General features: G+C 29.0%; 2 protein-coding genes across 3 annotated transcripts in view; one reads left to right on the top strand and one right to left on the bottom strand.

Annotated features, from left to right (window-relative positions):
• LOC136080633 (location of vulva defective 1-like) overlaps positions 1-13,775 on the bottom strand; it is a 205,367-nt gene that overhangs the window by 144,573 nt on the left and 47,019 nt on the right. The window lies entirely within an intron of this gene.
• The window catches only part of LOC136080632 (uncharacterized), a 2,318-nt gene continuing 1,406 nt past the window's right edge, over positions 12,864-13,775 (top strand). Inside the window, exon 1 of one of the 2 annotated variants that reach the window (XM_065797534.1) lies at positions 12,864-13,775. This exon is cut by the window's right edge and continues 938 nt beyond it. In XM_065797534.1, the coding sequence (XP_065653606.1) occupies positions 13,501-13,775 (275 nt within the window). In that variant the 5' untranslated portion in view covers positions 12,864-13,500. The other variant, XM_065797533.1, reaches the window with a different exon arrangement.

Below are 13,775 nucleotides of genomic sequence, written 5' to 3'. Positions count from 1 at the left end.
AATCAATGCAGATATATATAAATATATGCATACGTGTATATATATATATATATATATATATATATATATATATATATATATATATATATATATATATATATATATATATATATTTATACATATTTGAAAAATATATATCTATACATATATACATATAAAAGGTGTGAAAAAATTTCATTGAAATAAGTTACATATATCAGCTTGTGTTAGCTACTCTGATAATTCTTTTTCTACATTTATGTTTTTATGTTATATACATTTATGAATACACTCCCTAATGTCTAATGTCTTTGTAAATTGCCAATTAATTCCACGAACCTATTCCTTGAGTAGTGTGCCATCCAGCTATTTTTTCTTCTGACTGCAATAATGGCAGGGCAAAAGCTTTACATTTTCAAAGTATCTGGGCAATTTAACTTTGCCAATAAAAAAACTTTGCAATTTGTTCCCTAATGCATTAGCTGATGCTAATTTTATAAGTTTGCTGTGTTTCCCATTGACACATTTTTCATTGTTCAAATGTAAAGATTTATTTGGTTGTAGCCGACAAAAAAAATTTGTCAGCATTATAAATCTGGTTCAGGTAATATTTTGATAAAATGATTGGTAACTTGGTTTCCTCCCACAATGCTACCACTTCACTTGCGCACACATTAACTTCACCAGAAATCGTTTTAAATGATATGTTATATCGTTTCTTTCAACAGTCTAACCAACTATTTGAAGCATGAAAATTTGTAACATTCTTTTAGCAAATAACATGGTTTTAGTTTTGAGAATTGAAGCAGAGACAGTGACATCTCTGCTACGAAAAATGAGAAATCATTTGAAAATGGCTTGATTCAAATTTGCATATGACCCTTTCCTTAAACACTGACGTTTTGGGTTGTTTTCTTTTTCCACAGCATAAAAATTTTAAAGCGACTTTTGACTTTAGGATGCCATCTAATACTTCCTTCAGTGTTTTGTATTTGACTTAAACAGTTTTTGTATTAAACTTTTGCTTAGTTGCAATTGTCACAAACTATGTTACAAACTTTGAGTTAAAAAAGCAAGTATTCCCGCTGTATTTAAAAGATAACATTAAAAAAAGTTAGGCAAAAAAAAAAACACAATACCGTCCTCATTATTGGGTAATTAAATTGCGTCAGAAAAAATTAGGCTACTGTTATTCATGTTTTATATGGAATGACTTCTTAAAAAAAAAATTTAAATCAAGTTTGTTTAAAAAATCAGGGTAACAAAATCAGAAGAATATTTTGATTTTGATTGGTAATTTTGAATGAGACGATCGAGTTTTTTATTGATCAAAGTTATTTAGAATTGAGTTTAAACTTTCTTTGTTGGGATAGAATCATTTACAGTCAAATTTTTTAGGATCGGATTTTTTTAATTAAGTTATTAAAACTTGTTACAGTCGAATAATATAGAACCACCATCTAGAACCGAATCTTCTAGAAACGAATCAGTAAAACAAATAAAAAATTTAATATATGTAATAGTATATTAAATAGTACATTAAATAAACACATTTATAAAATCAGCTGTTCGTCCTTCGTTGAACTTCCTGATCACCTGGCATTTTCATATTGTTGCAGAGGAATGATGCAGCTTCAAGAAATTTGGTTGCAGTCCATTCACTACTTGCAAGTTTTTCTTCGTACCCACGAAGCCGCTCATGTTGCCTTTGACGATCTTGATGCAGATCTCTTCTAGGTTGGGAACCATTTCAGATCTAGAGCATCTCAACTTCCATTGGAAAGACAACCTATTTAAACTTGATATTTTAAAGATAGTTTTAAGGATAGGATCTCAACTGCTGCATCAAAACACTAAAGTGCTATTATATAAAGACATACATTTTATTGAAGCTTGTCCAAGAAGCGCTAAAACCCAGGGTGTGCTGTCATTGATCGATTCATCTTGGAGTGTAAGGATTCAGACACATTGTTAGTACGATGATGCAGGCCATGAACAGAAAACATCTCGTGAGATTTTTGAAGCATCCAATACCTTTCGTAATACTGAACAAACTTTTTCATTTTTTTTTTTAACAGCAATGTCACTGTGATGGTTAGCTACAGCTTTTAGTTTGTCAACTTGAGGCCTTACTAAATTGGGTGGTTGCAAGCAAATGGAAATAAACTTACGACACCATTTTCTGATGATTGGGTCATTATTCCTAGTGTATTCCACCAGCAGACCAATGGCTTTAATCTTTTTGAGAATTGCCTGGGCATAATGAAATCTGCAACTGGTAACTCTTATGATTGAAAAATAGCTTTGGCAGAGTTTCCGATGGCAGCTTCATAGTCAGCCATTACAGTCTGTGGCACTAAAGTTGGAGAAAGTTCGCCAAGCTTTTTAAAAACACGTAGGTAAAGACCTTCTTTTCGTCCAGTCATTAAGACATGCAGAACAGGCACAATCATTGTTCCCAAGTCCAGTGAAATATTGAACAGCTGACCACCATGGAAGATGGCAGCAACCACACAAAATGTAGCATCAACAAAGAGGATAGTGGTTTCTGAAAAAGAGAAATTATTAGCATTTAAAAATAGCTGGAATCTAAACTAATAAACAATTATTTTAGGTTAGGTTCCCCCATTTTGATATTGAAATGAATTATAGCTTAAAAATGATTTACCTAACAAATGTCAGCAGTGTTGAAGAACAAAAGAACAAAGCTAGTTGATCCTCAAACTCTACAAGGCCTTATTAGATGTTAGAAAATGGATTGGGCTGCAACATGTTTAGAACTGCTTCATTTGGAGATTTAGGGTTTGTGTTGTAGCGACTTCTTCGTGCACTCTGTAGAATTTGTTCACACTTTCTGAAAAATAAGTGCAGCCTTAACACCTTCATTTGAGGACTGGATGACATTGTTGTAGATTTCACGCAAAGGTAGCTGTATAGTTGAAGCCATGACTCGTATTTCCTCAAGAAGGAAGGTGATTAAAATTTTGGGGCCTAGTTCCACAAGTGTGACCATGTATTGTCTCAAGTAAATTAGTTAACAAAACTATTTTTGCACTTCCGTCACAAAGATGACGGTGCTAACACTTGAAATACACAAAACCATTGCTTTCCTTATTTTTGATGTAGCCAAAGTCCCCTGCAACATACACAAATGTTTTCCGTTTGACACCTGCAATTTTTCTGTATTCCATTTTGCTATTTTAAATTTAAACAAAGCTTGATGTATTTTCACATGCATTTGTTGGATTTTACGATGTTTACATAAAATTTTGCAACAAAAAAAATATTATTTTCGAAAATAATAATAACCTTTTTTTGAAGGATCATGTACACTTTAACCTTTAACACAAAAACCAGTTTGAAAAAATTATGCTGTTTTTGAACTGCATCACAAATGCATTAAAATTACAGTTGTAAAAAAATTCGATTGTAAACATACTCGATGCTAAATTAATGGCCCGTGAAAAGTAATTAAGTTTTAAAATTACAAATTCGATTGTAAAAAAATCGATTGTATAAATTCGAATATAAAAAATTCGATGTAAAATTATTCGGTTGTGAAAAGTAATTGGGTTTTTTTAAAGTTTTTTTAGTTTCATTAAACTTTTAATGATATTCGATCATCTCATTCTAAGTTCAATAAATTCGATTCTAGAAATTTGTTAAATCTTTTTCGATTCTAAGCAGTTTTTACACAATTCGGTTCTAGAACATTTTCACAAATTCGGTTCTGGCATTGGACGCCAAAAGTTTTAGACTATAATCGTGTTAGCATGGCCGAGTGGGTAGCGTGCCGAGCTTCTGACAAACAAACCGTGGTCCGAGTCCGACCAATAACGACTTTTCTTTTTTTTTAATTTTTTTCGAATGTTTTAAAAAACAAAATTCTTTTGAAGTTTTATAGAGATTATATACAAACATACGTAACGATATTACATACTTTAACAAACGAAAAGATTTTTAAAAAAGCTAAAATTTCTAAAAACATTAAAACGCCGGGAGAAAAATATTTATGTTACTAATGGGCTCAGGATATAAGTCCTAATAAGCTGCGGATGGTCTGAAAAAAAATTGATTGAAACTTTATAAAGAAAAAAACTTTATTAGACAATCCTGCTACTCCAGAAGGTGCTGCCTATGGAGGCAAAAAAAAAAAAAAAAAGCCCGTAGCGAGAAAATATTTTAAATCTTTCTTTTGACAATTAAAAGTTTTTTTTACTACATTTATTTTGCAGCCGTTTTTCAAAACGCTTTAATTTGCTTATTACGTATTTTGAGAAAAACGCAGTTAAAAAAAAATTATTAGGAGAAGCTCTTTGTAAAACGTATTTTGAAACGAATAATTTTTATGAACTTTTTCCGCACTCTTCGACAAATGTATTCAATATCGTTTGTAAACATCTAAACTAGCTTATTTTGTAAAAAAGTCAAAATTGATTTTTTTTTTACCTTTAGGCGTTTTGAAAAACGGCTGCAGTATGGATGATACAACGAATATGTTGAAAAGAGATATGTAGACGCAAAATTTAGAAGCTTCTTAAAAAAAGCCACTAAACCAAAAAAATTAATAGTAATTGTAGTTCAAAAATTAATAGCAAATGCAGTTAAAAATTTTAAGAATAGTATTTTAAGTATAGTATTATATTGGTATTTGCAAAGAAACGTATACATTTTTTTTTAATATAAAACTTATTTTTTTTAAACAAAAATCCTCTTATATAACGTTTTATTCAGGATCGTATGTAATATAAGTAAACTTTTCTATTAATTTACAAGTCTTTTTTACTCAAGCATGAAGGTTTATTTTGCCACAAACCGAAGTCAATGCGGAAAATTTTATTAGGTTAACTTTTATATTAGTGTTTAATATTATTAATGAACTTTTTTTGTATGACTATGTTTTAGCGGTCTAAGATCTTCTTAGTTCCATTTTTTATAGCGTTACGTACAAGCGTCTGTAAGTGTAAACGCCTAGCATATTTTAGCATATTTAAGTTTGCAGGAATTATATGGAATATTCGCGTAAAATATATCTATAAAATGTGAAAACTTTAAAATTTTATTTTAAATTTTAAAAATCTAAGGTATATACATCATCGGTGTAAGGTAAGGTATATAAATTATCGGTGTGGAATAGATATGTATTGGCATTGTAGGTTAGGTAAAGACTCGTATTGTACGGATCCAGAAAGTTAGGATATACAAGGAAAAAGTATAGAAAAGTTCGGTTCGGAATAGACTTACAAAGACCCGTATTTTTACGGGTCCAACCTCAGCTAGTTACAAATAGTATGACATTTTTATTAACTTTCTATAAAATACTTAATTTGATGTGGCCATCGACACGGGTTTTGAAGTGGGGGGGCACAATCGTAAATTTCAAAAAAAAAAATCCTATTCATTTAGAATTTTCTTTAAAAAAAAAGGGGATCTTTAAAAATGTAGGGGAGGGGGGGGAGTTAACCCCTCCTCCTTTCCTTCCCTGTGTCGTCGGCCCTGTATGATATGATTACTTTTAAAAGTTTTAAAAAATAAATGTAAAAATAACTTTTATATTATTTTCAGTTCCTTTCACTTTAATTTCTTTATTAACTTTATTTAACTTCTTTCATACGTTTTTTTATTAGTAGTTAAACTTAACGAACTAAGTTGAAAAAAACTCATGTGTATCGATGGATAACAGTATACAATCATATATACGCACTTTGCAAATGCAAAAAAAATTATTGTGAAAAAATAAAGTTTATTAAATTCAATAAGCATCTTTGATATGTTGTGAATGACGTTTTCCACGATTGTAGAATACAATTAGCAGTTGGCTTTGAATATTAACTTTAATAAACTTATAATGATGTGATCTTCTGGTAGGCTTGGGAAATTACACTACCTTATTTACGGGTATTAATATAATATATGTTGTGGTTGTGAAGGTATATATATTACGGTTGATATTTGTAAAAAAAATTTAATTATTTTACAAATATCAACTATTTAAATATATATTTAAAAACTTCTCGAAGTCCTCCTAAAATGAAAACATTTTAAAAGGTCGGTAATAAATATTTAAGGAAAATGATAAAACTACAAATGTAAATAATTTGCGATTAAATGTAAATTTAAGCGATTTGAATATGATGTTGTATTTTATAATATAGTATTTAATGAACAGACATATTTTCCAACTATATTAGAATCAATTACAGTTGATGTAGACCTAAATGTACGTTTGCAATACAAAAGAACACCACTTCCATTACCAAGTTGGTTCGTTAAAGGACATGTTAAAGCATAATAATCACTTCCTTTGCAATGACATCGCAAATGCCGGGCCCTTTTTTTTAACGGTTCAAAAGAAGTTTTTAAAAAAGAGAAAAATAATATGATAATGTAGAAGAAAATTGAAAGTTGAATAATTAAATCAAGTAAAAATAAAAACAAGAAATAGAGAGGAATCAAGGAAACGAAAAATACTTGAAAGAAAAGAAAGTAAAAGAAAAAAGGTATTAAGAAAATAAGGAAAATACCAAATAAAAAGAAATAAAATCGAATCGAAAAGAAAAAGAATAAAAATATGTAAAAAGAAAGAAAACGAAGAAAGTAAAAAAACTTATATATGATATAAAAATAATTAAACTATATTTGTAAAATAAGGAAGATTCTTGGTTGTATAGTGTTGTTGTTTGTTGTTATTATTTCTTTCTTATTTTTTTCTGAACAACAAGAGATAATTGAATCAAATTTAAAATTCGTCGATGAATATAAATTAAGTTTAAGATTGAAAAAAAAATAACAAATTTAACTTGTTGCCCTCCTATTTGGGGCTAGGGGGCTAGGGGGGGCTAATATTTTGGGGTTTTTGTTGTTTCCAGTCTCCAATCACCGCAATTTTTTGCATAGCACCCTCATTCCTCATATATATGAACATCCTTAAAGATGGAGTTTTCTTCATGTTTCAAAGTTGCTTAGCTCAAACATCAAAAAAAAGTTATCTACGGTATTATACAAAATGATACTTATTTTAATACTATTTTATCACGTGAAGTGTTTTCAATTTTCTTTTTTTCTCTCTTTCTCACATTCTTTTATTTCAATATTGTTCATTCATTATAAATACTTTTTACTTTTTGTTGCTTTTTTTGTGTTAATATTATTGCCTTGCTTAATATTATTGCCTGATTTTTATCGTTATTATTATAATTGTTTTTGTTACTTTTATTATTATTATTATTATTATTATTATTATTATTATTATTATTTTAGTATTATTATTAGCATTATTTTCTATTATATTATTGTTTTTGTTATGTAAACTCTATCATTGTTATTATATATTGTATTATTACATTTTATTATCACATTATTTTAACTGTATTAATAAGATTACTAGGTGCATTTTATATTTTCATCGTTTTTTCTTTATTATTTAATTTATGTTTTGTATTATTTAATAATATTGTTGTTGTTGATTCTATTTTTTAGGTGTCACTCCTTTGACTAGTTTTTAACTATATGAGTGACACCTAACCTGATTTGAAAAACTATAATTAAGTATGTAATTTTTAAAATTTGGTTAAATAAATGAATGAAATTGTGCAAATTTTGATAAAGTTTGTATACTAGAAAATTTTTCTTCTAATATAAGAAATTAAAGGTAGAGAGCTTTATCAGCCACAAGGCAGGCCACCATACTCTGTAGAGATGACTCGATATGCATTACTTTTACAATATACATCTTTGCAGGCATACAAAGTACTACTTAAAAAGCTCCTTTTACCACCAATATCTTAGTAAATAAAGTTTACAAGGAAGTATCAGTAATATCAAGGTTTGAAACTTCTACATGAAAAAGGAAAAATTTCTCTTGATTGCATTATGATGGTTGATAAATTGTACTTACAAAAAACAGCACAATATCAATGAGGAGCGTATGTTGGTGCTGATAAAGAAGGTAACTTGTACAAAGGAATCGTTGCACTTATGATAATACGACTAAAATAATCTATTCCTTTTATTGTTCAAGCAATTCTAATCACATTCTCTGGAAAATGGCTGAAATCGCAAAAAATAGCTGACAAAATTAAAAATATAATAGGTGCTGGGTTCACTGTGCGTCTTATAGTGGAAGACAAGCATTTCACTAATGTTAATGCATTCTCATCATTAGTTACGATGCTTAATTCTGAATCAAAAAGTTTTATTATTTACCCACAGAATCACAGAAAGAAGACATTAATTTTATGATAGTGTGCATCTAGTCAAAAACCTTAGAAATAATTTATTAAATGGAAAAAAATTGTTTTAAAAAAAATTATCAAATGGAAAAAAATTGTTTTTGCAGACTTCAAATACTATAATGTAAATATCAATATTGATTGTCCATCACAATATATTAGATAGGATAGTTTATTCAAGATTTACCATAATGATAATGGTCTGAGAGGTTAACTTAGAAAAGCTCCAAAGCTTTCATATAAGGTATAACATCCTGCTCAAGCACTGCTTGTTGAGGAACTCCTGAATGACGGAAATGATTAAGTGATGACAGCTCGTTTACAAAGTGATTCAATTGAGAGACGTTTCGCACAATACAGGCAATTGAGTGGGTGAAGATTTCTTGTAAGTTGAAGAGAAGTTTTAAATTCTGAAAGAACTTTCTCATGTCGTTTTTAAAGTAAGGAGCATATAAACATCTGGTAAGAAAATCTATTACTAGATATTCATCCTTCTGTGACAATACTTGATGAACTGTTTGAAAATCGAAGTGAAGAAATTATGGAAGGTTCACTTGATTGTAATAGTCAAGATTTAGTAATAACTATAGCAGGCTATGTTGCAAAAAAATTGTCGAAAAGGTCTAAATGCCAGATCTGCAAAGCGTGTTTGAAAGCTGGAAACATTGATCTTGAAAATAATTCTTACCTATCTCTTTATCATGTTTATCTACCTACTTTATCACGTGGTACACTATTTGTATCATCCAAACAGCTAGTAGAATTTGTTTGTAGTGTGTTTGTTATTTTGGATTTAATTGAAAATAAAGTTTCATCTCTATCAATTCCATTCATTAAATCATCAACATATCTGTTACAGAAAAGCTAGGAAATCTTGTTAATGTATTTTTTAATAACAAACAAAAACTATCGAAGGATTTGGTTTCTGTAATAACTTAAAAACATTTAAAAAGAGGCAAAGAAAAAAGTGAAATCAGTACTGCAAATATATCTGTTGCATAGCATTTGTTCATATAGTTAAATAAAATTTACCAATTATTTGATTTCTTTGAACTAATTCTTGACATTTTTTACTTAGCGTTAAATATATACATGATATCATTATATGATAGCGTTATATAAATGAATATAGATATATATTATAAATAAATATAATATTCATAGATACAATGGATATTGATTTGAATAATTTCTGTAAAAATTCTTCAACAAATATTACACAAATGTCTTTAAATCTTTGATACCTATATTATCTTAATAAATATATATAATAAAAACCAACTTGTCACTTTTACATTGAAGAACATTAAGTTAAAAATGAAGATTTGAGTTGCTTATTAAAAATATTTATATATTTTTTTGGTAAAGTTTGGCCTCTTAATTTCCCCCTAAAAATGTAAGATAAATGGCTGTGAATATAGTAGGCCATGAAGGACATATATTTAAAGTGTTGTGAGTCAAATATAAGTTTAGAAAAATTTAAAGGGTGTCGTCTTTTATATAGAGGTTCATTCACCATTGTTTTAGTAAAGAAAAAATAGTTGGACGAATAAGTGAAGAATTTAGAAACGGACTCGGCAAATAATAAAATACTAGCTAACCGGAACTGTAAAAATACGGGTCTTTGTAAATTTATTTAACACAGACCTTTTCTATACTTTTTTAGACCCATTAGTGAAAAAAGCAATACTGCGGAGGTAAAAGAAGAAATAAAAACATATGTTTCATGGTATTTAAACTTGACATTGCAACAACGTTACAGAAATATCATTTGTATTGATGAAAACTCGTTCAACCTTCATATGATAAGAAACCACGGATACAGTCACTGAGGAACGACCCTAAATCAACGTGTATTGTCAACAAGGGGGTTGTAACAAAACCATGAGATTAGCATTAAATTGTTTAAACATAGTCCACAGAGAAGCAATAATAGGCGTAGGGGTGACAGCAGATATATTTAAAGGGTTCTTAAATACACTTAAAAGTATTTTGGGGAGGAAGAAGAGTTTACCTCGGTGATGGACAACGTTAACTTTCATCATTCATTATCAGATTTTTATGATGGTCCCTATGAAACTCGTTTTTTACCCGAATATTCACCTTTCTAAATTCTTGTCAAGAGACATTCTCGAAAATTAAGAATACTTCAAAAGGAGCCGAATACTTCAAAAATACTTCAAGAATACTTCAAAAGAATTTCCGGTAGGAAATAACGAGTTATTAGAACGAATGAGGAACGGTTGTAAGCACATTACTGAATATGATCTTTCAAACTTCTTGAGACACTGTGAATCTTTTCTTACGCAATGTGTTAATTTGAAAATATTACTTACCATAGAGATAGTAGGTCGATAAATCTTAAATCAATCAATGACGCTACTAACCTTTTGATGGAGCAGATTGAAATCAATGAATGGGAAAAACCAGTAGTTTTCAAGCGTAGAGAAGAACAAGGTTTTTTAATAAGAATTAAGAGCGATCCTACAGTCACTGATGCTGAACTTTCCGATAAACTTGTTCTTTAAACAGATACAATTTACTCAACTAAACACACAACTTGCGATTTTGACCGAACTTTCGAGGATGGTCGGAGACTATTTAGAGTTAAGCTCAACACAATGGTAAAATATTTACCACACAATATCGAAATCGATGGAATGAAAATTAACCTAAACTTTGCTGGAAAAGAATTTTATTGTAATAACTGCCAAAGCAAACATATACCAAGAAATGCATGTGCTCCACCAACTAACAACCATGAAATAAGAAACCCAACAACAGTCGAAAAATAATTTGATCTTACGTTTGGTAAAATTTTCATTGATAATAAAAGCAAAGCACCCGAATTTGTTTTTACTCCACCATCACAAAAGCCAACAGCAGTTAAGACAACACCTAGAGGAGAGGTAAAAAACTCAATTTATTCCTTAAATAAAAATAATTCTACTATTACTTTAGAACACCAACTTAACTTGAGTTTACCGGATGAAGTAAAAAAGAAAATAAAATTATACAACACGAAAATGAAAACGCCGTTGACAAGGCGAGACGCTTGAAAAAAGAAAAACTGAAAAGTGTGCATCCAATTGAAAATCCTATCATAGTCGAGGATCCGAATATGAATTATAAATCAAAAAAGAGTCTGAGAAAGGAGAAGGAAAAATATGTTTTAATTGAGAAGAACAAGTTTCAAGACGGAGAAATATCGAGCGACGATAATTTTGACAACAACGACAACAACAACAAGAACGATGTGGCGATGGAGCAAGCAAACGATCGAAAAAGAACTCACCCGCAAGCTCCAGTTAAACAGAAACAAATAGAAAAAATACGTGAAAGACGAAACGGTATTTCTAAACTAAAATAGCAAAAATAATCGTTCAAACGGGGATGTGTAAAATTTTTACTTAAAAGTTTGAATATAAAGTTAAATGCCTGCTTGGAAACGAGGTTATTAATAATTAATCAAAACGAAAAAAACAAATATAAAGACGAATTAAGAAATATTTTTAAAAAAGGAGTTTTAAACCTAGTCGCTGATATACATAACAATTTTAAATAATTTTTCCTTTTTTTTTAATATTTATTTTCGTTTTTAATTTGATTTCCCGCAGTGACTTTTCTTACTAATATAATTTTATTTACTATAAATATATCAGAAAGATTTCTTTGTAAAACAGGTCTTATTTATTTATTTACTTTTTAAACAAGAAAACTTTTTGAAATTTTTATAATCAAATGAGTATAAGCCATAAAACTAAAAACATTTAACGACAATAAATATTAAGATAACGCTAACAAACGCAGGGGCGGGTTTAAGGGGGGGGGGGGGGCTAAGGGGGTAGTAGCCCCCCCCCTTGGGACAATGTTATATATTTTTTAAAACGAATAATAAAATATATCAATGATCTTTATATGCAAAAGTTATGCATAAATGCATATACATAAGTTATGCAACATAACTTCGTTTTAGTTTTATTGGAAAAACGCTTGAATGCTTCTTGCATTTTTAAGTTAATAAGTTTCTTAACCATAATGCATTGCAACTTAGATTGTTATTATAAAGCGGTGTCATATAGTTTGCATTGTAGTTTATTCTTCTGTATTTGTTTATAGCCGTGCTTTTATTTTTGTTTTTTAGTTTTAAATTTAATTTTTTAAATTTTAAGGGATATTTTTAAGTTTTATGTGTTGTATGTCATGTGTTTTGTTTAAAGTTTTACACAAAATTTTTAACAAATGAGCAATGCCAATGGAAATGGTAAAAACCCAGCTAATGCAAAAAGAAAACAAGTCAATATTTCTACATATTTAAACAAGAAACACATTTTATCAGAACAAGTTAATAAAACAGAGAGCTTAACCATTCCGATACCGTGCACTTCTCAATTATCTGAAAATGATAAAAACACTGCTTGCAGTATCGAAAAAGATATTTTAGAACCTTTAACTTTTATTGAGGATATTGGATATTATATAAACTCAAAGTCTTTAAATCAGAATACAAGATATAGATTAGTTAAAAAAAATTGGTTGCCTGGATCTGATTTTATTTAGCCTTTTTCAACACATGTTAAAAAAGGCAAAGAAGTAAAGCGATACTTAAATCAATCTCACTTAATGAAATTCCCTTGGTTAGTATATTCATCATTAAAATCTTGGTTATTCTGTAAATTTTGTGTACTTTTCCTTGTTAACAATACTGGAGGATTAAGAAATACTGAACCTTTAAAAATTAGTCACTGTACCATTAAATACATTTGCTAAACTATTAGGAAAAGATGGCGATCTAGAATCCCACCAAAATAATTTATATCACAAAAATGCAATTTTACAAGCTAATGAGTTTTTAATCCGTTATGAACAGCCAGAAAGAGAAGTTCTAAACTTGATTGACAGCGAAAGAAAGAGGCAAATAGTTGAAAATAGAGAAAGAATTACTCCTATTATTGAGTCAATAATTTTTTTAGCTAGACAAAACATTCCTTTAAGAGGGCATAGGGATGATGGAGAATTATTAATTAATTCTAGTTCAAAAACATCCATTATCAATGAAGGGAACTTTAGAGAACTTTTAAGATTCCGAATAAAATCTGGTGATAAGATATTAGAAAATCATCTTAACACAACTCATGCCAAAGCTACATATATAAGTAATACTATTCAAGAAGAATTAATAGAATGCTGCAAAGAAGAAATTATTTATAAAATATTGACAGATATTCAATGTAATAAGTTTTATAGTATTTTATTAGACGAAACTACAGATGTATCACATTCATCTCAAATGACACTAATTTTAAGATATATTTTTGATGAAAAAATAAAAGAAGATTTTGTTTCATTCATAAATTGTCACACATACTTTTATAATAAGCAAAAGTCAAACCAGGAGGAACATATCAATCATAGTGAAGAATGTGTAGAAAATTATGAAAGCACTATTATTGAACCAAAACTCACAGGTGAAGTTCTTGGAAAAATAGTCGTTAATATTCTAAAAAGTTTAAATTTAAACTTGAAACACTGTGTTGGAATTGCAACAGATGGTTGCTCTATTAT

This window comes from Hydra vulgaris, chromosome 05 (assembly GCF_038396675.1).
Source record: "Hydra vulgaris chromosome 05, alternate assembly HydraT2T_AEP".
Lineage (NCBI taxonomy): Eukaryota > Metazoa > Cnidaria > Hydrozoa > Anthoathecata > Hydridae > Hydra > Hydra vulgaris.
This window is presented reverse-complemented; position numbering and strand designations above follow the sequence as displayed.